Genomic DNA, 22,508 nt, shown 5'->3' with positions numbered 1-22,508 from the left:
AACTAAGTCACTAATATGTAGCCTATATATACTCCAGATGGGGCTCTCGAAGTGATGAGATCATTAAGGACTACATGGAGAGGTTAGATGTTCGACGACGACTCGCTTGCGGTACGCAATGATGCTTACTAGTTCAACGTTGCTTGCCATAGCCTTCTGGCTGCGTTCTGCGCTGGCCATTCCTGTTCCTAGCGATGCGCAGCCAACATGCGAGCAGACGAAAGTCGCCATCCTGTAAGCTGCATTCTCGACTTCCCTGTCGCTAGCTTCAGAAACTCACAGCTATACTCAGCGGTGCAGGCGTCGCCGGTATTACTGCAGCGGTAGGTCTCTGCACTTGGAGAATTATTGTAGCGTCTTACTGAACGACCTAAAGCAAGTACTGAGCAACCAATCTATCCATGACTTTATAATTGTCGAGTACAATTCCGAGATCGGCGGCAGGATGAAACATACGTCCTTCGGCAAGGATGCAAACGGGCATCCGTTCACCGTCGAACTGGGAGCGAATTGGGTATTCTCTCGTAGCCAGACAGGATCTTGGGTAGTGATGTGCTGACAGACAGCAGATCCAGGGCCTTGGAACGCCTGGTGGCCCCCAGAATCCCATCTGGACTCTTGTATGTGATTGTCTCCCCCTTGTCGCTTTTTCTGACGCCCGAACAGGCCCAGAAATACCACGTCAAGAACACATATTCAAACTATAGCTCCATCGCTACATTCGACGAGACAGGCGCGCACGACTATACCGATCTGATCGACGAATTCGAGAACGCATATACGACGCTAGAGCAGGATGCAGGAACGATCCTCCTGGAGAATCTCCAAGATCGCAGTGTCCGGGCTGGCCTGAGTCTTAGTGGCTGGAAGCCGAAAAAGAACATGAGAAAACAGGCGGTTGAATGGTGGGAGTGGGGTATGTCATGAACTATCTCCTGCTGCTACTGAGAATCTCTACTGAGTCGACAGACTGGGAATACGCGTGGGAACCCGAGCTGAGCTCCCAGGTTTTTGGCATCGTCAACTACGTGAGTGTATCGCACAGTTGATATCGAATGACAGCTGGCTCATACCACGTCAAGAACACCACTTTCTACCAATGGTCTGATGAAAACAACTTTGTCATTGACCAGCGCGGTTTCAGTACCTGGCTCGAAGGAGAGGTCAGCACGTTCCTGGCGAAGAACGACTCGCGGCTGCGTTTGAACACCATTATCACCAACGTAACCTACGACGATAAAGGCGTCACGGTGTACGATAAGAACGGAGGCTGCATCCGCGCGGACTACGCCATATGCACTTTCTCGTAAGTGAATACTACCGGATCTGGGACATATCCGATCTGACAGGATCCAGCCTCGGAGTCCTACAGCAGGACGCAGTCGACTTCCAACCCCCGTTTCCGGACTGGAAACAACAAGGCATTGAGACTTTTGCCATGGGCACCTACACCAAGATCTTCCTCCAGTTCCCGCCCGACAAGGTCTTCTGGGACAAGTCGACGCAGTACTTCCTGTACGCGGATCCCGACACGCGAGGCTATTACCCCGTGTGGCAGTCGCTCGACACCCCCGGGTTCCTGGAAGGCTCGGGCATTATTTTCGTCACGGTCGTGCACGACGAGTCCTACCGCGTCGAGCAGCAGAGCGACGACGTGACCAAGCAGGAAGTTCTGGCCGTGCTGCGCGACATGTTCGGCGCCGACAACGTCCCCGATCCGATCGCCTTCATGTATCCGCGCTGGAGCCTGGAGCCGTGGGCGTACGGCAGCTACTCCAACTGGCCGCAGGACGTGACGCTCGAGATGCACCAGAACCTGCGCGCCAACGTCGGCCGGCTGTATTTTGCTGGCGAGGCCACCAGCGCCGAATACTTTGGGTTCCTGCAGGGCGCGTGGTACGAGGGACAGCTCGTCGGCACCGAAATCGCGTCATGCATTAAAGGAAGGTGTAGTGGGGAAACGCACTACGAGGACTTGCATGGAACCACGCCGTTGAAGGACTATTCTCTGCGGAACGGGTGGATGGTTTCGAGTTTTCAGACAGATGGGCTCTCATGTAGTCGTATATAATGCAGATTCCTTGATTGTGAATTATATACAAACAAGCGAGCTGAGAAAGAACCATATTATATACATATATACAGAGAAAGAGTTATATCGGAATTGGTAATTAATAGCAAGGACAACAGAAATATATTCATCGCATATCAGAACTCGCTACAAATTACCAAATCCTCCCATTCCTACACTACACTGTACTTACTTCCGCTCACGCCTAGACAAAAACGACAGGATCCGGCAGTGTCTCCGGGGTATCATCTCTGACCTGGTCGAGCATAAGATGCTCCCAGGTCGACGACCAGCTTGCCCGTTCCCAGGAACTCTTAGTTACAGTCTTGAGGGTTTGTCATATTATGTATACAAACAGCTATGTACATGTACAAGAATATTCAGGAAGTAGGCAACGCCTAAAAACTTTTCTTTCTTTTTTTCTTTCTTTCTTCCTTCTTTTTTTGTGATCTGTTAGACAGATTCTACCTAGATACTCGAGTTCCTAATACAGTCATCCTTCCTTGCCACCTACTGCATCAATCTGTTTTCCCGCTCACAACACTCTCAATCCTTTTAGCGAGAGGCGTTGGATCCAGATACACAGTAAAAAAGTTCATCCTATCCTCATCTGTCCTTTCCCCAAATACCGCCAACCCCTGAATCTCAACGGGGTTCTTTTCCGGGTCGCCCTTCACAACGTATGAGATGGAAGCTTCCTGGTAAATCCGGTCTGGAAGCACATCAACATGCTTGATGGTATGTTTCATGCTCTCCAACAAGGTAAATTGTTTGGTGAAGAAATCGATAATTGCGGCGTGACTTTTCAGCGTGGGTTGTCCCGGAAACTGCATCACGCAGTCTTCTGTGAAGAACTTTGGGACTGAAACTGCGGGGTTGAGCGAGTCGTTATATGTATGGAAATCGGATAGCCATGCATGAGCAGCGGCGTTTAGGTCGCGTTGAGTCATTTTTGTAGAGTTGATGGAAAGCAGAGAGGTCTGTGTCTGGCCAGTGTGTCAGCGCGTCCTCATAATAAGTAACACAAGAGTCTCGTAATTACCAATGCCTGTCAGAGGCAAAAAAAAAAGAATAGATATTTTATCCAACAAAATAAACTACCCTCTTAAAAAAAGTAGATTGCTGACTCGTCAAATATAATACTTCGAATTGGCTGGTGCACCTCCGAACTCCGATTTTCCATGGTACTCGATTTGCGCGGGAGTTCGGTGCAGTGACTTGAAGTTGCTAAGAACAAACAAGAATAATAATAATGGCCCGAAGATGAAATAAGAAGCAGAGTGCACACTTGGGAATTCGGAGTTGAGATGCCGGTCGTGACATGACATGTCGGACTTCGGAAGTCGTTGGTTGACGCGGACCAATCCAAACAAATCCAATCATCTCCGATGTATTGATATGACCCTAAGGAAGCTTAATAAAAGCATTCAGGTATTCAATGGAATCATAGAATTGTAATTCTGACTTCATTTTTTCTTTCTTACCAATATTTCTTTTTGGCTGATACAATGGCAGCCAACCCTCAAAGCACGCAAGACTGGCTGAAAGCATTCTACGCCGCGGCTGACGCTTTGGACGCAAGGTCATGGGTAGAAACCTACTGGACTGACGACGCTGAACTTTAATTTGCTGGAGTTCCTGTCGCAAAAGGCAGAGGGGAGGTAGAGGCGTTTTTCGCCCAGCGGTTTTCTGAGCTGAAGAGCATGAGACACGCGATTACAACTATCGATGTCCTCCCTGATAAGGTTTATCACGGAGCAGTGGTAACTTATATTATCAAGGATGATGACAAAGAAGAAGAGGAAATTAGTTTGCGCGCATTGACAGTGTTTGGAAAGGGTTGGAGAGGACAAAATCTGTTACAGTCATTCGTACATGGATCCGACTCCTCTGGTGGAGCGAAAGAGACTGATTGCCCAGCGCAAGGTATGATTCTTACTTTTTCTGTATAAATACCATGGATAGCTGATACGGACATGTGTTCACTAGGCCGGTTGAAACCTCATAGTCACGTCCCATGACATTCAGACGCCGTTCTGTCCAGAAACTTTGCTCGCCGGTATAAGATCATGCGCAAGAGCATATGCAAGTGTGACGAATCGAATCTTGTTCGATTCGAAAATCAAGTCTTGTTTGGAGCGCTCAATGCGGTATTGGAAATTTCTTATGTAGTGTAGATCTGGCTTATCTCAATTTATATAGTACTAATTACCAATCTGCATGCAAAATTGGAATTTGAATATATAACCCATGCTTCACGTGGATGAAATGCGTCCTTGTACTGGAAGTTATACTGTTGCGTGATAGCAGTGGAGACTTGTTTATGTGGTTTCGCTTAACTGCGCGGCCACATTCATCTTCCTGGAAGAAATAGAATATCAATTCTATCCAAAACATCATCTCAATTATAGTATTACGATAACCTGGATCAGACATATCAACTTTTCCTATGGCAACGCTTATATACAGAAAGGGATGCGGGCTCGGACATCTGCACCATCGTGTGCTCTTCACATTCATTCTTCCTCCAAGGCCTTTCCTTACAGCCCCAGTTTGAACCCTCCCCAGTTCAATCTCGAGAAGACTCCGTCGGTGTCATACGCCGCTCTGATAGCTCGCAACCGCGCCACGTTCGCCGGCGGGAATCCAGCATAAGGGTCCTGCCATTCACCCGCGTCGCCCATGTATATGAATTCCGAGGACAGGTTCTTTGCTCTGTTTTCGGCATGGAGATGAGTGATCAGCTGCCGCGACTAAGCTTCAACTCGGAGGTCGTCCTGTGCCAGCGCCCAGCCGGTGCTGAATTGCCAGACTGATCCAGAGATCTATTAGCAGGACTCATCCTTTCCAAAGGGATAGAAAAAATAAGAAGACAGCAGGAGAAAGGCTACTTACGAATCCAAGCCTGGTTATCATCCAGATCCCACACGTTGCCGACTCCGTTTGTCTTGCCCACTCGTGCCGCGCCTCGCGGCAGTATGTTCGTCACAAATGTGGGATAGAGACCCTCAACATCGGCGATCTGGTCGACGGCATTTTTCCAGTCTTGATATAACGAGTACAGCACATCCGCAACTGGTTTGACGGTGTGGTGGGAGAACATCACCCTGTCTGCTGTTAGTGGAATAACCAAAGAGTTAAACGTGGATCATACCGAAACATCTGATTCGGCGATTCGAGGCCCGAAGCCCATTGCGCCGCAGTCGTCACGTTGTGGATCTTTATCGGACCAGGAATGGCCGTGAAATTTGCGAATTGGGATGGAGGGTTACTGACGCCTTCTTGCAGGCCCAGAAGCGACGCTGACACTTGCTTGGTATTTTTAGTCATACAATTTTTATTGTTTGCATCACTGTACTGTACACCTAGATAATTAACCTGCGTCCTCGTAGTTTATTTTTATATATCTGCCCACAAGTCCGAATTGAGAAAGTCGTTCTGGCTACATTGGAAAAGAAAGTCGTCGGCCGACTGCTCGATAAACTGTAGTAGGAAATTCTCCGTGGTCATGTCTGTTGATGATGATGATGATGATGATGATGATGATGATGATGATGATGATGATGATGATGATGATGATGATGATGTTGTTGTTGTTGTTGTTGTTGTCGTTGTTGTTGTTGTTGTTGGAAGACCTGTCTTTCGCCCGTTCCCGTCGCCTGGGTGAGTAGTTTCGAAGTTAGTCGCTGAGTAGCTAAAAGTCACTGGAATTCACAGCAAAGCAGAGGGAAATTCTCTCCCTCTTCTAGCTTACTCAATTTATCAAAGGCATCCACCAGTCTTGCAAGACAGCGACGAGACTTTTGACTCATGAGACTAGTCGACTCGAGCATCCGTAAGGTTTCAAGGCTCAGGTCTAGGGAGGATCGGACGTCGGCGACATCGATATCGGGTGGACTTCCGTTGAGGAGCAAACACGTAAGCAGGATGCCGAATAAGTGTAGGCTCACCGTTAGACCTGTCGAAGCAATCGTGACAGGTTAGCAGTTTCCAGATATAGGCACTACTGACTGTGGGAGATTGAGCTGGATGTTTTACTGACTTGTGTAGTTACAAGTCCACCAATCGGTAGTAGGATCGAGAAACAGTGCTGCAGGTTTGGTAACTGTATGGAGAATTCGACAAAGCTCCTTCGCTGCTAGCAAATCGTTCTTGACGACTGGTGTCGCGGCTTCGCGGAGAAATTCAGAAGCTGGTTCATTGTTCGTCTTCTTGACACAGTGGTCCAAAAGAGCCGCAATAATAGGATAATTGATGAGCATCGCGATGCGATAGTACTGGATCGTCAGAAGAATCCGTAGTCGCAGCGTACTGTCGTGCATGATGGGCGGATCGGGGCTGAGCTCGGAGGGCGAGACAAGGCCGCCGAAAGACGTGATGCTTTGACGCCATTCTTCCAGCTGGCATGATAGCTGAAGTCGATTGCTGACCAGCTTGTACACATCAGATAGGTGTGGGCCTTCAACATTGTCATCGTAGAGAAGCTCGATTACTGATCCTAGGATGTGACAGGACGATCTACAGAGGACGTGAGCGAAACTCAATACGCACAACCAGACGCGTGAGAAACGGGCATACGTGAAAGACATGATATATGCACTGCTGTCAAGGACCCCGACAGCAGTACCTCGTGCTTGGGCAGTTTGGCTCGGAGTCTCTGTATTTTCGATGCGAACGAGGTGCTGCGGGAGAAGTCGAGGTCGGCCCAGTGTCATGGAAAGCATCCTAAACTGTTATCAGACTCTGTATAGGCGGAACGGAAGCGTCTTGCTAACCGGTCATTGTTGAAAACTGCAAACCACAGTCTCCTCCTTAGGGCACTCTCTTCCTGGCCAACATCGTCGATGGCGACAGGCGAATGGAGGCCGATTTGCAACGCAGCCTTCACGGTAAGCGAGTGAATTGTCCAACTCGTCACTGACCGCTGGTGGTTTTGCTGATAGATAACCATCAAAAGAAGCGTTTGCACTGGATATACATTAGTAAAATGATTGGATGCGTGGATTTCTCCTTTCTAACCTAGTTCCACACTCGATCCTCTCAGAGTCTTTGAATCCAGTAAAGCTGACGCCCGTTGATAGAACCTCTCTGCGCGAGCAGCATGCGACGAGTTGGAAGCGTGTGCCCAAATAATGTTCAGCAAGGCGAGGGACGCGCGATGGAAACGGGGTGGACGTTGTCCTCGCGCTTGATGATATTGCGATAGCAATGCTGACTTATTGATCCAGGGAAACACTGTCGCAGTTGTAGCAAAAAATCTGTCTATAAGGATAACGGCTTCCTGTTTAGCAGGCAGCGAATAGATATCTTCGCCAACAATATTCTGTTCTGATTGCGCCGGTTTTAGACCTCTGGTAGACGAAGGAGAATCCTTTCTCTGTTGTTGATTCAGTACCCAATCTTTCCAGTCGGGTGACTGTGTTGGAGCATAGAGGCGTGTCATCTGTGCGAATAGTCTTGAAAAGAAACGAAATAGAGAGTGATTCGAAGACGGTCCTGGTACTTTATAAGTAACATCGGGGCAGGATAGATACAGGCAGCATACCGAAGAATCCAACATTATTCTGTGGTTCATCGTCGAACGTGGCCGTTGCCAGCTCATCTACTGTGATCTCATCCTCAATCGTCCGGCCAATCTGCCCGTCTTCTAAATTCTGTTGCGCTGGACCCTCTATCTGAGATTTCCGGGGATTTCTAATTCCTGTTGGAATATTGTTTCCGGCTTCTCGATTTTCGCTGGCATTTCTATCCTGTGAGCCACGAGAGAGAGAACATAATTGGGCTTCCAGAGCGTTGATCCGTTCCAACAATTGAGCGTGCGAACTGTCCATAATGAGCCAGATATACCGTGCCATTAAAGGATATTAATTCGTTTGTTTACCTTTCATTGCAGCATTTTGCAGGTCTTTGCTGAGAACTTCGTTCAAATTTACACGGCAGGCGTAGATTTTGGCAGGATGAACATTCTGGCCGAGCTCCGTCGCACTAATACTTGTCAGCTTTTCCATGCAAAAGAATTGAGTTGAACAGTGGGAAATTCAACACGTTTTTTTTTCTGCCGGCAATGCGTGCATGCCAATTCTGTTCGACGACGCTTGGGAACTCGTGCCAGTAGCATATTCTGCGATCTTCCTGTACTGTCTGCCATTCTCGACGGCAAAGTAGCATGATAGTTTACTTGCTTTGGATGGAAGCTGTTATCGGGTCGATGGCCACGAGTTATCCACTGGATGTGGCGCTATCTAAGCTTCTCCCCACACTTCTAATTCCTGCGGGGAAAATGCGGGGGAAAATAAAATGCAAAAATGGACCAATAGGGTTCTTCCTTCCCGATGCCGTGGAGATGTTCCCGGGAAGCACCAACCCGATTGGTCAGAAATTTCAATGTAAAAGAGGTGCCAGCATATATCAGCCTGCTTCATGGCGAGCATCTGTCATCGATCAGGGATTTTTGCAGTGGATATCAAGAAAGCTGTGTGTGAATCATGTTCTTGTTTCTGAAAGAGCTTGTAGCCTATCCTGTGTCCCCCGTCGCCGGAGGGTGCCTCTTGGCGCTCCTCGTATACATCATTTATCAACGTTTCCTGCACCCGTTGGCCAAGTATCCCGGCCCCTTCCTGGCATCTCTCACGGATCTGTGGCAGGTCCATCAGTTCATGACTCTGAAGCAACCGTACCATCTGACCGAACTACATGAGAAATACGGCCCGATTGTTCGCTATGGCCCTGACAAACTCAGCATAACCGACGAAAGCTCAATCCCGCTCATTTACCAAAAAGGATCGAGGATGATGCCCAAGACCGAGTTCTATGATGCGTACGGCGCGGCGCATCCCAACGTGTTCGGTATGAGAGACGAGGACGTCAGTATCCACAGTATCCGTGAGATTGCTACTAAACCAGCCGTCACACATGCTGACAGTGAATACAGTTGCACTCAATTCGAAGGCGTCATATGTCTCACAGCTTTTCCATCTCCTACGTCAAAGAAATGGAGCAATATCTTGATCTCAATATCAAAATACTCAAGGACAAACTCCGAGCGTATGCGGCTAAACACGAAGTGTTTGACCTGAAAAAGGCCTTGCATTACTACGTGATCGATACGCTTGGAGAACTGGCCTTTAGCCAGTCCTTCGGGGTGCAGCTTGCTGACGATGAGTCGCTGGTACCCCCAGTTATAGAGCATAGTCTGCTAGCCGCCGTTACTGGTTCCTGGCCCTTGATGACGGAGAGGCTGAAAAGATGGCTCCCTCTGGTCCCTCATCAAGGCTTGCAGAAACTATTCAAGGGCCGCCAGGCATGCGCAGATTTAGCCTCACGATGCGTTCAGCGAAGACTCGAAATAATGCAAAACGCGGAGAAGGACGGGATCGCTGCTACGGAGAGGAAAGATATTTTAACCAATCTTATCCTGGCGAAACATCCTGATACTGGCGAGAGGCTGACCAAAACTGACCTGGAGACTGAAGCATTTGGATTCATGTGAGTATATATATGAAATAAATGGTCGACATAAGAACCTGACTGATATGGAGTTTCCCAGCATTGCGGGAACCCATACGACAGGAGCAACTGCAGCGTTGCTTTTCTACCACCTCCTTCACGCCCCCGAAATAATGGCGAAATGTGTGGCTGAGATCGATGCCAACCTCCCTCCCCTGGAACCTGATCAACCGGCCTACCCTGTCAGTCTCGTCGAGGCGTCGTTGCCTTACTTGCGCGACTGCATACGAGAGAACTTCCGTATCACACCTGTTTTTACCATGCCACTTGCCAGACGCGTTCTAGCGCCAGAGGGAATCACTGTTGCAGGGAATCACATTCCACAAGGGGTGCGGTCGTCCCATTTTCCTTCTTCTTTCGTTATATATAATACAGCTCTAACAAATTTTTTTAGACATCTGTGGCAGTCTGCAATCACGCATTCCACCATAATCCCGACGTCTGGGGCCCTGATCACAACGTCTTCAACCCTTCGCGGTGGAAAGACCCCAAGATCGCAGAGAAGTCCAAACTGTTGATGCATTTCGGCCTAGGAGGACGCCAGTGCATCGGCAAAAATGTCGCAACGACCAATATCTACAAATTGATGAGTACGCTGCTCCGCGAGTTCGAGTTTGAGCTGGCGGACGAGAAAGTGCGACTGGATGTGAAGAAAGGACTGTATCGGGGGAAGGTTCCGGCACTCATGAGCGTGGGCATTAGTGATTTGGAAGGGCCTTTGCTAGTGAGAGTTCGGGAAAGAAGCAAAGCTTCGTAGTTGGAACTATCTGGAAGTGTCAGTGAATAAATATTTTTGATACTGTGGATTCAATGAAGAAATGGTGCAGATATAAATATTCGATGTCACATTCTATTCAATTGATAAATCGACGATTTCTATCTGTAAGCCCTGAATGAGCTATGCGTCAAGTAATCAAGTTCTTGAACAGCAAAAAGCGACGTTCCATTACTCACTCACCACCAAGAAAGTTCCTAACTGATATCTATGGAGAAACCGCAATAATTGGTCTGTTTTAATCCCACGTATATGCCAAGTCGAGGAGATGATGATGACAACGATAATGTCCCCGGAACGCGTCCCCACGACCTCAGATCTGGGTGGCGCGCACCCCCACAGAGGGGTGCTGCTATAACCAGCGCTCAAGGTTCATCGGAAAGTATGCGGTAAAGAACATTTCCGCTTGTCGTCAGAAGATTATAGTTTAATTGATGAATCATCGTTTTTCCATGTGTCTTGAGCACGATTAACAAATGGGTACAGTAAATATAAGTCAATAGGTTGTAAACTACCCGGTTCTTAGAATGTTTGATACTAAAGAATTGAGGTAATATTCTCGAACAATCCATCTGGAACATCAAGAGTGCGAGTTGAAGCTATCTAAGAACGCGAAACCTCGTGGGACAGAGATCTCCCCACAATCCCCACAATTTACCCCAGACGCAAATCCACAGGGAACGATCCACAACCCGACCCTCCCCCGGATTCCCCGGTCTTGGCGCTCTCATGGACCCGGGTTTTTAAAGATTACTCCGGATCTAGACCATTTGTCCTATTCATCCAGGTAGGTGGGGGTTGCATTTCCGCATCTGGGCCCGGGGATTCGGGGCTGCGTCCTCGTATTGAAATTATTTGAGGCAGGACTCGCTTATGATCGCTAGGAGGGTTAATCTGCTGCACAACGGAATTGCCTATATTCGAATCCTTCTGCGGTCTTGTTTATTAATTTAAATCAACCCCAGCTGTCTCTCGCTCTCTTTGGCGGAGCAAATCGCATTACCACAAGCCTACGGAGGCTGGCAGCCTAGCAACATGGACAAAGTCGAGGTTCAACACGAAGAATACCACAGAAATGGCGCCAAACTTCCGCAGAAAGACGAAAATGCCATCGAAGCCTCTCCGACGTTGCGAGATGAAATTGCTCGTCTTTCACCTGAGCATCAGCAATACCTCCTCCGTCGACATGGCACATTAGATCTGGATCCGATTCCAGACATGAGCGATGCAGACCCATACAATTGGCCCACATGGAAGGTCTGTCCTGTCTTTTATCGACGCGTGAAGAATGATCTCCTGCTTACATGAGTTATTTTCTTTCCGCTTGCAGAAAGTGGTCAACCTCGCCTTGGTCGCTTTCACGCAATGATGTCCACCTTTACCGCCGCAGCCATCCAATCCGCTTTCGTCAACATTGCCGAGGATCTGCACGTCAGTGTCCAGCGAGTGAGCTATTTGACGTCCCTTGTCATTGCCATCCTGGGCGGAGCACCTTTATTTTGGAGACCGCTGTCCGATAGATATGGACGACGACCAATCTTTCTCCTGTCTTTGATCTGCAGTCTCGTTGGCAATATAGGCTGCGCGAAGAGTCCTTCGTATGGTACGATGGGACTGTGCAGAGCGATTACTGGGTTCTTCATCAGCCCTGCAGCCGCTATCGGGAGTGCTGTTGTGGCGGAGACTTTCTTCAAAAAGGAAAGAGCCCGTTATATGGGCATCTGGGCAGTTATGGTCACCTTGGGAGTCCCAGTGTCCCCGTTGATATTTGGCTTTGTGGCAGATCGCGTGTGATACCGTTGGATCTATTGGATCCTTGCTTGTGTATGCAGTTCCATAAAAAGGTTTTTTCTGCAATTTGTTTATAGCTGACATATCTTTCAGACGAACGCCGTCCAGCTCGTCCTCTATATATTCTTCGGTCCTGAAACTCGCTATCTGCGCGATGGCGAAAGATCCCACAGTTCAAGTCTTCAAAAGGAATACTTGCAGTTCAGGCGCATCGACCCAACCCCTCTGTCGTGGTGGGATTTCGTGCATCCATTGAGCTTCGTCGTCCAGCCCTGCGTCTTCATTCCCGCAGCTGCTTATGCAATGATTTTCCTCTGGGGTAGCGTGATGCTGTCCATCGAGATCCCGCAGACTTTCCCTGAGAAATTCCACTTTAATACGGAGCAGGTTGGCCTGCAGTCGATCAGTCTTATTATCGGCTCATTGATCGGCGAGCAAGTCGGGGGGATCCTATCCGACCAGTGGATGCTGAGACGCCAACGTCAGATTGGCGCGTCTACAGCACCGGAATTCCGGCTGTGGCTCAGTTATATTGGGCATATACTCACCATTTGCGGTGTCATCGTGTTCATTGTCCGCGTCGAGCAGGCATCTAACCAGTGGAACGTGACGCCATTAGTCGGTGTGGCGATTGCTGCTGCTGGAAACCAGATTGTTACCACTGTTATGATCACCTACGCTGTTGACTGCTATCGCCAGGAGGCAGCCAGTGTCGGCGTCTTCATCACGTTCTTTCGTCAAATTTGGGGCTTTATCGGTCCATTCTGGTATGTCTGAAAACGAATATCCGTTGACGGCGAAATGAAGAGGATCTCATAGTTCTGACGATGAATAGGTTCCCCCAGATGTTTGAAAACGTCGGCTTCTATGGAAGCACTGGCATTGCAACTGCTCTTACGGTTAGAGTTAGCGTCATTCCAACAATTTTGCTTCAGTGGAAAGGCTGTACATGGCGTTAATACGTCTTATTCTGCTTAGATAGCACAGAATATTATTCGATGATCACGGTCGGAAGCATGTCCAACAGTTGTCACTAGTAATGGAAATAGATCAGGTTAGCTAGTCTTTAAGCTAATCAATTATTCCCACGTTTGTACATTGAGAGAATTGATCGTCCCGCGACAGCTTTGTGATCATATAAAAATCATCGAAGGCTACTAAGAGAAAGGAGTCTACTGCGGCATCGAGATAATAATTGGGAAAATGAACAATCTGTCATTCGTTCAAAACTTTCGATAGGGATCCAGCATTAAAACATTCGCTGGATCACGTAAAGGCAAAGGAAACACATCATGATTTCGCCACTGCTTCAAGGACACATCGCCCAGACAGACATCCTCTGTTACCTATCACTGATCGTTTGACTTCGCAGATTCGTCTACTTGCCAGGATTGGTTAATTCGTTCAGCCGGAACTGGACAGTCTTCTGTCGCCTGGCACGCTGCCGGAAACGTCGCCGCAGAATGAAGAGCGCACCAAAGGCCAGAGAAGCTCCGACAACTGTTCCGATGACGATACCTGCGATCGCTCCTCCAGGCGGACCGCCATTATTTGACGTCTCCGCTGTCGCTTGGGCCGTAGACGTTCCTGTCGAAGTTGTGGTGGCACCTCCTATCTTCGACGACGTGACGTCCGGGTCTTCAACGGAGACGTTAAAACACAGGATATCGGTCGTAAACTGGTTCAGGGGAACGTATGTGATGTCCGAACACGCGTAGAATGTCTGGTTGCGCGACGTGTCGAACGTCGAGACATATTGGATCTGCAGGGTGGCGTTGGAGCCAGAGACAATGTTCGACGGCGGGTTCGGCACGGCATAGCACTCGTGGCCGGGGTACAGTTCGGGGAAGTACTTTGAGGAGACGATCGTGCTGAAGTCACTGTTGCTGGTGGGGTCTGTATTGAGTTAGTGCTCTTGCTTTATGGATACGACGATAAAAATCGGACTTGAACCTACTGTTGCTGTAGGAGATGGCGAGATTGATGTTGTATGAGTCGTCCTGCAGCACGAGAGCAACAGCGCCGTTTGCTAGTTGCCATCAGTGTACCGTCGCAGGATGCTCTAGACATCGCTTACTCAGTGGAAACTTCGTCCTATTGGTAATCCCTGCCGCGGAACCACAGGGCGGAGTGTTGTCTTCAGTCGCAGACCAGGCTCGATCAGGTGGCCACAGAAAGGCTGCAGGACCCATGTCGTCGCTTTCTTGAGCGTTGGCATGCAGAGCAAAAATGCTCGCAAGCAGCGCCGCTGGGAAAAGGTAGATCACGAGGAAGAGGATCATGGTGATGTTCTTCTCATGGGATGATCGTTGTAGAGAGGATGAAAAGCGACAGATGGTGAGAAGTCCCAGATTTATATCCGTCTCAAGGCCGCTTGAGGACCTCACGTGGGCTGACAGTCACTGTTATAGTGGCGGTTTGTCAAGAAGACCTGCCCCTCTTGGCATCGGCTACACCTCCGCTGTGCTGCCGTCGGTCTTGAATAAATAGCTTCAAGAAAGATGCAAAAACTAATGCACCTCGCAGCCATAATTTGCGCGACTAGCTTCTAAGGATGTAGCTGTTGGGCTCTACGGGGTCTTTGAGCAGCTAAGATACTTAACGTGAGAAACACAAACATCGGATGGTTGGAACTTCATGCTCGCTGCTACGACCTTCGTGGATCCTCTTACGCGATCTGGGTCTGGGCGATTACTTTTCTGTCTGCGCCGCTCTAGTTGCATATGAGATGATCAGATAAGATTAGATAAGATGGCTGTGCCAGTTATCATTGGCGGGCGGGATAGAGATAATGACTCCGCCTGTCTCCATCTCGGTCCCGATGACACGCTGCGAGTCAGTAGCAGCCAAAAGAGGATCAATGCTACCTGGGCGTCTAATAAATCGTACGATCTGCGAGTGCCCGTCGCACTGATTAATTTGATAAGATCAGCTGGGCAAGTGACACCGTCAACAACGTAGCCTGACTAGTCGTTCTCGAGATTAGCTCTCCAAGTCGATGCTTCAGACGCTCCTTCGGCTCTTCCTCCATCCGTATAGCACCACTTAGAGGCTGTAAACATCGCCCAGGTGCGGCAGTCACGTCGATTGCGGCGGCTGGCCTCCGATCTTCGGCATGCCATTATACCTATCATCGTTTGGGCAACCAGGGTTGAGTAGACGCCAGATCAGGTGATAGCTACGGTTCTGGTGCTGTCGAGGTGAGCTACTAAAGGCAGTCTGGCTCCTCTGACTATCCTCCTGCCTGCGACCTCCATCATCTCTTCCAGTCCTCTTAACACTTCTTCTTCCAAAGTTCTTCATCGACGACTTCTCCTCTCACACAATCTCCACTGTCAGTCCACAATGCATCTTCCCTACGCTCTTGTGGTCACCACTCTTCTCTCGCTCTCGTGGGCGCTTGTCTTCCCTGAGGCTGTCACTTTCCAGAAACGTCAAAGCATTCAGCCTGGCACTCCACTGTACGAATGCCACGCGAACTGTGGTATGAGTCTTACAACTCACCTAGGCTTGATCTTGTCCATTTCGACTAGCGAGCTGATTCCTTTCACAGGTGGTGTCATCGCAATCTCCCGGTCCCCGAATTACTGCTCCAATTCGACCTTCATCTCTGAACTCCACGCATGTCTTGAATGTGCCTTGACCTACAACATCTGGCAGTATTACGGAGGCGATGTGACCACCGCGGCTAAGAACTGCGGCGATGATGCAACTCCAAGTCCGTCGTCCGCTGTCTCAACAGCTGCTTCGACTGCGACATCTGCTTCACCGGGTAGCAGCACTGGAGGCGCCTTTGCGAAACCGACATCATCAGCCTCAAACGCCACTAGTACCAACGCGAGCTCAGCATCTGATACCCCTGCAGGAACGGTAAGCTCGATATTGTTCGAATTTCGCAGTAGTCATGTTGATGTCATCTTTTCTAGGCCGGTACTGCTTCATCAACGGCGAAAGCACAGCCAACCACAGCTGCTGCCTTTAGCTCTGGAAACTGTGTCGGATGGCCTATGTCCATAATAATTCCAACCTTGGCAGTCTTCATCCAATTGTTCCACTAAGCGAGAATGAAGGCGTGTCGCGTAAATGTTCATCAGCCAGCCATGCTAACTAGCCAAGTTCACCAAGTCCTAATCCTATCATAGGCTCGAGTGTAGTCCAAAATTCTTAATCAAATATCTGTGGAGGATGAGGGTACCCATCTCACCTTTTTCTTATTGATTCTGCAACTACATCCATTTTATTGCAACACTGGGATTTCTCCAGCATGATTATGTGAATCCGTCTTTTTCTTAAAAAAACAGGTTTTTAGGGATTGATCTTCCCTGAATAAAACATATCTTTTAAAAATATGTTGCTTAAGGGTAAACACATCAACGTCCAAAATATTGACGTAGAATATATAAATCCGTGAGAGTGACTTCACCTTTGGGAGGTGTGCACCTTAGACATAAATATATAGCATAGGCTATCTCTTAAATACTGAAACCTTTCCATCCAAACGAGCCTCGTTACTCTCATCAACAATTTGTCGAATTATTCTTGTTTCAACATACATAAGCAAATAATGGCCATTTGCACACTTCCATGCGAGGAGGTATATGCAAATATATCTCTGCGAAACGTAATTATTTATATTTGAGCTGTTCCTCCTTTATCATCTGGCTTTTTTATTTTTTATATTCCAGCGCATGTATCTATATGTAGACCCAACGAATTCGCTTGCGAGTTTTGACTGCCTCCGCAGCCACAGAAAGACATCTATCTGGCTCATAAATTAATGGGGACCTGCTCAGAAACTCCCTCACGTTCGTGCTCATGGCCAAAACTCTCTATATCATCTCCACCAAAACCTTGAAAAATGTAATCCTTGATCACAGCCGTCCCGTTCTTTACTGCCTCCCACTGCTCCTCAGAACAGCCCTCGGGAGAAAGAATATAGCACTCCGACTGCGGCGGTTCCGGGATCTCGTTCCGGATATGCCACGTATCTGCCGGCCCCTTCGTCGCGAAATCATCTGTCACGTCCTTCTCTCCGGTCGCGATGTCTTTGCCAAACATGGCGCGCATGAAGATTCTATACGCCGTTTCGGGCTGGTAAGCAGGCACCATGTGTCCCGACTGGTAGACTCTCGAGAACGAGAAATTGCCGTATTGGCGCACCTGGCCGCCAACATAGGTCGAGTTCACCACAATCGGCTCATAGCCTGCTTGAGCGAAGGCCTCGGCCTTGCAGTACGGAATGGCCAGGGAGACCCGCTCGCCGCCAATCCAGTTACACGCGTAATCTCTGTCTCCGTACACAAGGGCTACTCTCATCCCGTGATCGAGCACGTACGCTATGTCTTCGAGGTACCCGCCACGGGGCTCGTCCCCTGTCAGCTGGAAGACATTGGCAACCGTTCTTGAATACGAGCTGTGATTGACAGGTACACCAAGAGCAGCTTGTACGTGTCGCTGATTGAGGTAGCCTTTAAGGTATTGTGGGGGGAAAGGGTCGTTTGCTGGATGGGCGATGTCGAACCAACCGCGGTTGCTAAAGTTTGTATACGGCTCTACGAGGTTCTCCTCTATGGCTTCAGCGGCAGCGGAGCACGCTTGATTGACTTCGTGGTTGTCGCCGTAATCGTACGGGTCCAAACGGCGGGCTAGATCGCGGCACTTTAGGACGAAATCTTTCACACCACCTGGCTTCTCCCAATTATGCATCGCAAGTTCGTAGGTGGAGGAATTGATCGCTTCAATGCCATACGTGTTGTTGTAGGCAATGTCAGCATACGCGGGAGCTTGGATCAACGCGTCAATGTAAGGATTGACCAGTCCAAGCATGTCGAGATGGATATAATGCGCTCCTTTGCCATCAATAGTACCGTCGGCGATGAGATCGTTCTGCTGGCTGAAAAAGCGTGAGAAGGCAGGTCCATAATGACCGCCGTACGATTCAGCCCAGATACTGATTTTCTCATTGGCAGGTTTATAATGAGGGAATTCTTCGAACCAAGTCTGCGCGAAATGCCAAAGGGCGACAGCAGAATGGTTGGTGCTGTTGGTTACAGAAAACTGTCGCTGGCTTGCGTATGTGCCCACGTAGAACGTGTTGTTCTGTTCAGGGACTTCGTCTGAGAAGTCAGCCACGGACACTTTGTCATCCATGTTACTTCGATCCACTGTCACGTTTGTCGCTACGTCGTACGAATAGCCAACCTGAACGGGCTGGTCGATGTAGAGTATGTTGACCTCGTTGTTCCATGACCAGGGGTTCAGGGAGGTGCTTTTTGAGTCTGGATTAACGAAGCAAGGACTGGGCAGCATTAGCTATTGTTCAACGTCGAGAATTCGAGAATGTCTCACCCATTCTCAGCAAGCAGGCCTGTCGCAGAAGAGCTACCAGGACCTCCATTAAGCCAGATACTCAGAGGGGCGTTGCGCGCATCCTTTCTGGCTTCGAAGAACCAAAAGAAACTGTGACAAGATCAACGTCTGTTTTTCAACCGGGGTGGATGGCTCACATGTTGATAGGGTAGTTCTGAGCCTCTCCTTTCTCGGTCAAGGAGCCTGGCGGTAGATGAATATATCCGCTGTAGGAGTGAACGCCAGGCGTTGTCTCGCAGATTCCAGGCTACCGAAGATCAGCAATGCCCACCAGGACGCAATGGTAGAGATGTCAGAAAGGACTCCCACTTCTTTGTATGAAATCGTAACGCCATCGTGGAATTTGGACTTTAGTGTCCTCACCCCTTCTGGTTTTGGAGGAAAATATTGACATGCGCCTCTATGCAGAATCAGGCTAGTTGCCACGAGCAAGCTGCCAAACGATCGCATGTTGGGCGATGCTCAAGAGGACCTCGATCCAGCGCCGGACTTCCAAGGTAACCCAGGCGGGGCAGATGTTTAGACGGAGGATTATTAATTGATTCCCCGGTCAGCTTTCTCCTATGCCTTGATTAGTCATCAGATAGGCCAGTCCTACGAAAACATTGATAAACATGCGTTATTTCAGTACTTTTTAAGCTCAAGTATTCTTCAATCAATTCCTATGCATGTATAATCTTCTATGCCTAAAGACAGTTGATCGGTGAGCTAGCAGTCATAGCATTACGATTTGATCTCTACTACTATACTGTGCTCTCCATCTCCGCATTCTTGCTCGGACTCTTCTCCGCAACTGGCCCACGCCGATCCACGGATCATAAGCCGGAGCCCTAGGCTCGTCCTAGCATGGAGCAGTTTCCACGACACTCTGACAAACCATATAGTAGCTCCAAAAAATCTCATCTTACGGATCAAAATGCGTTGAAGTGAGCTGGTTCGTCATGACGTACTGCTGGCAAAATCTTCAACGCTATATCTTGTTCCAACAAGGTGAGAGCGGACAGATGTATACGCAAATGGAGAGGATCAAGACGCTAATTACTTTAGGACATTCTATGAACGGACTAGCAAACGGAAATAGGTACTAGTCAAGTCATCCTGCCAATATTTTCCACCACTCCGCAGTCAGCTTTCTCCTTTTTGTCCGACAAAACGCTTTTACCTTTGCGCAAGAGGCGTTGTGCGGCTCACTATCTTCTACTAGCCATGGACGCGATGAGAACGATTGTCGGCACATTTGAGGCCGGTACGAGGATAAATCCTGCGACTGCACCCCATCATCATCTGCGTGGACTGTAGTCAAGATGGATCACCTTTCCAGAGTTCTTGTCTGCGTCTGGGCGTTGTTGCTCGGGGCCTTTGCATCTCCAGCACCTCGTGAACCGACTGTCACCGTTATCAATGGCACTTATGTTGGCCGTTATCTGCCAGATTGGGATCAAGATGCCTTCCTCGGAATACCCTACGCCCAGTCTCCGGTAGGGCCGCTTCGTTTCAGATGGCCACAGTCGCTAAATACGTCCTGGTCGGGCGTCAGGAATGCTACCGAATATGGATACAGCTGCTTTCAGTACGGGAGTAACTTCAGCTTGTCTGAGGACTGCCTAACACTCAATGGTGTGTTTCGCTGTCCTTTCGCATAGAATGTCATTAGAGCCATGTGCTGATGAACGAGGCTAACTGGCGCAGTTGTCCGTCCAAGCGGCTACGACAACACTAAGCTCCCCGTTCTCGTCTGGATATACGGCGGTGGTCTATCTTCAGGCTCAAGCGCTGACCCGCAATACAACCTCTCGGGCATCGTCCATACCTCGCAAACAATTGGTCGCCCCATCGTCGCTGTGTCCATTAATTACCGCCTCGGAGTCTGGGGTTTCTTACAGTCGCCGCAGATCCTCGCTGAAGGCAGCAGCAATGCTGGACTTCTGGATCAGCGCATGGCTCTCCGCTGGATCCACGAGAACATCGCCGCATTCGGAGGCGATCCAAAGAGAGTCACCATCTGGGGAGAGTCTGCGGGTGCCCAGTCGATCGGTCTGCATCTGACCTCCTACGGCGGAAGGAATGACGACCTCTTCCAAGCTGCGATCATGGAGTCTGGCGGACCTGAAGGCACGGCACTTACGGACCTCGCATTCTACGCATCTCCGTTCGAGAACTTGACTCGCACCGTCAATTGCTGGACTGCCACGGACAGGCTTGCCTGCCTGCGTGATCTCTCATCTGCCGAGCTCTATGCCGCACACACATCAGTGGTGTGGAATCCCATTGTGGACGGAGACTTCCTTCAGGACTATCCGTCAACCTCCATTGCCGAAGGAAAGTTCATACATGTTCCATTGCTGATCGGCGCCAACACGGACGAAGGTGTTAGTTTCAGCGTCAAGGGTCTCGACAACACAACTGCCGTCTTCCAGAGCCTCATGACTTGGAGATCATATGCACTCTCTCCGACTAGCATCCGCAAGCTGTTGGAACTGTATCCGAACGACCCAGAGAGCGAACCCCCTTATCACATCACAGCGAATGAAACCTTTCCCCAGTTCGGGCTCCAGTGGCGGCGATCGGCGGCAATTGGAGGCGACCTTGTCATGATCGCGCAGCGTAGGAAGGTCTGCGAAGTCTTTACCAGCGCCGGTCAAGACGTCTACAGCTATCGCTTCGATACACCGGCATGGAATGCCAAGCCTACAGATGGGATCCCGCATTTCGTGAATGTCGCATTCAGCTTCCAGAATATCAGTGGTAATCTGGGAGCGCTACCGGAGTATCAGAGCTACAGAGATCTGAGCCTCGATATTGGAAAGGCATACGTGAACTTTGTATATGATCACAATCCTAATGGTAACTCGACAGGAGGATTACCCTCTTGGCCGAAGTACAGTTTGCAAAAGCCGACAAACATGGTGTTGAACAGCAATGGGAGCTTTGTCGAATCTGACACGTGGAGGAAAGACGGAATCAATTTTATTAATTCGATCTGGAGGGAACTTCTGTCTTAGTTGAAATTCAGGATGAATGAGGCCGCTTCATCTTTTCACCTGGGTTAGAATCAGTAAATCCAAAGCTCGTTTGTCATTATAATCTTCTTCCTCAAATATGCAGGTACAGCGCCTAGCATTCGGGATTAGATTTCTGTGTATGAATAGATATATCTCCAGGAGCTCATTTTTCCACAAGTAGAACAAACTATATATAATCACAGATATAGAATCTTGTTGTCTGCTACCGCCGATAAGAAGTAATTAATACGCAGAGAACACACATAATAGCATTCGATGTGTGCGAGATTTTATCTTTCATTAATCAACCTCTCCTCTTTGATATCTTTGATATGTTGCGGCTTCTTCCTCTTGAGGAACTGATGATGAAGGTGATAAATATAGCCCTGCGACATACTACATATTCCGTGGCCTACAACCCAACTTTTAGTACTGCGATCAGGTATAGTGGGTCCATAATAGTTTTTTTTTGGTAATATAAATTATTTATTCGAGGTTGTAAACGATTTATAAAGACTTATATAGGAACCCTGAGATATATAGCAACCACGTATCCTCATTGTATAACTAATAAGACTTTTGGCATTTAAAACGAGCGTGGTGGTATATATATAATAGGAATATGTCTCGCAATAGAAGTATATGTTACGAACCAACAGAACGAAGCGCTGTCCAACACAGCAACACAGGATGAAACACTACCCCGCAAGATTGACAGGATTAGGCATACAAGGTCACGTGACTTAGGAAGGTCCATTGATAAGATAAGCAGAGGAGTCCAACAAGGACCGTGGAAGGGAGGTCCAGTATGGACCACGAGAAGAAGGTCCAACAGGGACCGACGGAAGGAAGGAGATGGAGGACCAAAACAGAAGTTATAAAAGAAAGCTCAATCTCATGTATCTAGTCTCTCCTTACTCGCGCTCAATTCAATCCATTCAACCTGAGTTACTAAGATACTTACTTGGGGTCAGTAAGACTTCTTACTACTAGT

At 48.7% G+C, this 22,508-nt stretch overlaps 10 protein-coding genes across 10 annotated transcripts; 6 read left to right on the top strand and 4 right to left on the bottom strand.

Moving 5' to 3' along the window:
- Window positions 1-207: 207 nt before the first annotated feature.
- T310_1113 (Flavin containing polyamine oxidase) lies at window positions 208-2,071 on the top strand (the record flags this gene model as incomplete). Its single annotated transcript, XM_013476003.1, has 8 exons — window positions 208-234; window positions 267-323; window positions 377-514; window positions 570-620; window positions 667-916; window positions 970-1,028; window positions 1,083-1,306; window positions 1,357-2,071. The coding sequence occupies 8 exons, from the start codon at window positions 208-210 to the stop codon at window positions 2,069-2,071; spliced, it is 1,521 nt and encodes a 506-aa protein (XP_013331457.1).
- Window positions 2,072-2,276: 205 nt separating this feature from the next.
- T310_1112 (uncharacterized protein) lies at window positions 2,277-3,021 on the bottom strand (the record flags this gene model as incomplete). Its single annotated transcript, XM_013476002.1, has 2 exons — window positions 2,277-2,396; window positions 2,611-3,021. The coding sequence occupies 2 exons, from the start codon at window positions 3,019-3,021 to the stop codon at window positions 2,277-2,279; spliced, it is 531 nt and encodes a 176-aa protein (XP_013331456.1).
- A 558-nt stretch (window positions 3,022-3,579) lies between these two features.
- T310_1111 (uncharacterized protein) lies at window positions 3,580-4,092 on the top strand (the record flags this gene model as incomplete). The annotated part of the gene is made up of 3 exons (XM_013476001.1): window positions 3,580-3,653; window positions 3,726-3,997; window positions 4,037-4,092. The coding sequence occupies 3 exons, from the start codon at window positions 3,580-3,582 to the stop codon at window positions 4,090-4,092; spliced, it is 402 nt and encodes a 133-aa protein (XP_013331455.1).
- Window positions 4,093-4,824: 732 nt separating this feature from the next.
- On the bottom strand, window positions 4,825-7,902 carry T310_1110 (Regulator protein Gal4; the record flags this gene model as incomplete). The annotated part of the gene is made up of 9 exons (XM_013476000.1): window positions 4,825-4,883; window positions 4,967-5,178; window positions 5,226-5,436; window positions 5,826-6,029; window positions 6,114-6,589; window positions 6,650-6,796; window positions 6,847-7,039; window positions 7,091-7,567; window positions 7,617-7,902. 9 exons carry the CDS (start codon window positions 7,900-7,902, stop codon window positions 4,825-4,827), a joined length of 2,265 nt encoding a protein of 754 aa, XP_013331454.1.
- Window positions 7,903-8,556: 654 nt separating this feature from the next.
- On the top strand, window positions 8,557-10,334 carry T310_1109 (Benzoate 4-monooxygenase; the record flags this gene model as incomplete). The annotated part of the gene is made up of 4 exons (XM_013475999.1): window positions 8,557-8,934; window positions 9,003-9,556; window positions 9,618-9,906; window positions 9,972-10,334. 4 exons carry the CDS (start codon window positions 8,557-8,559, stop codon window positions 10,332-10,334), a joined length of 1,584 nt encoding a protein of 527 aa, XP_013331453.1.
- Window positions 10,335-11,387: 1,053 nt separating this feature from the next.
- Window positions 11,388-13,102, top strand: T310_1108 (uncharacterized protein; the record flags this gene model as incomplete). Its single annotated transcript, XM_013475998.1, has 3 exons — window positions 11,388-11,609; window positions 12,237-12,910; window positions 12,979-13,102. The coding sequence occupies 3 exons, from the start codon at window positions 11,388-11,390 to the stop codon at window positions 13,100-13,102; spliced, it is 1,020 nt and encodes a 339-aa protein (XP_013331452.1).
- A 419-nt stretch (window positions 13,103-13,521) lies between these two features.
- On the bottom strand, window positions 13,522-14,425 carry T310_1107 (Uncharacterized protein; the record flags this gene model as incomplete). Its single annotated transcript, XM_013475997.1, has 3 exons — window positions 13,522-14,039; window positions 14,101-14,172; window positions 14,221-14,425. The coding sequence occupies 3 exons, from the start codon at window positions 14,423-14,425 to the stop codon at window positions 13,522-13,524; spliced, it is 795 nt and encodes a 264-aa protein (XP_013331451.1).
- Window positions 14,426-15,488: 1,063 nt separating this feature from the next.
- Window positions 15,489-16,201, top strand: T310_1106 (Uncharacterized protein; the record flags this gene model as incomplete). The annotated part of the gene is made up of 2 exons (XM_013475996.1): window positions 15,489-16,013; window positions 16,070-16,201. 2 exons carry the CDS (start codon window positions 15,489-15,491, stop codon window positions 16,199-16,201), a joined length of 657 nt encoding a protein of 218 aa, XP_013331450.1.
- A 709-nt stretch (window positions 16,202-16,910) lies between these two features.
- T310_1105 (Carboxypeptidase D) lies at window positions 16,911-18,962 on the bottom strand (the record flags this gene model as incomplete). Its single annotated transcript, XM_013475995.1, has 4 exons — window positions 16,911-18,441; window positions 18,492-18,602; window positions 18,650-18,718; window positions 18,784-18,962. The coding sequence occupies 4 exons, from the start codon at window positions 18,960-18,962 to the stop codon at window positions 16,911-16,913; spliced, it is 1,890 nt and encodes a 629-aa protein (XP_013331449.1).
- Window positions 18,963-19,816: 854 nt separating this feature from the next.
- T310_1104 (Carboxylesterase) lies at window positions 19,817-21,514 on the top strand (the record flags this gene model as incomplete). Its single annotated transcript, XM_013475994.1, has 2 exons — window positions 19,817-20,129; window positions 20,202-21,514. 2 exons carry the CDS (start codon window positions 19,817-19,819, stop codon window positions 21,512-21,514), a joined length of 1,626 nt encoding a protein of 541 aa, XP_013331448.1.
- Between the last annotated feature and the right edge of the window lie 994 nt (window positions 21,515-22,508).

This window comes from Rasamsonia emersonii (genome assembly GCF_000968595.1).
Source record: "Rasamsonia emersonii CBS 393.64 chromosome Unknown ctg1118621759976, whole genome shotgun sequence".
Classification (NCBI taxonomy): Eukaryota; Fungi; Ascomycota; class Eurotiomycetes; order Eurotiales; family Trichocomaceae; genus Rasamsonia; species Rasamsonia emersonii.
This window is presented reverse-complemented; position numbering and strand designations above follow the sequence as displayed.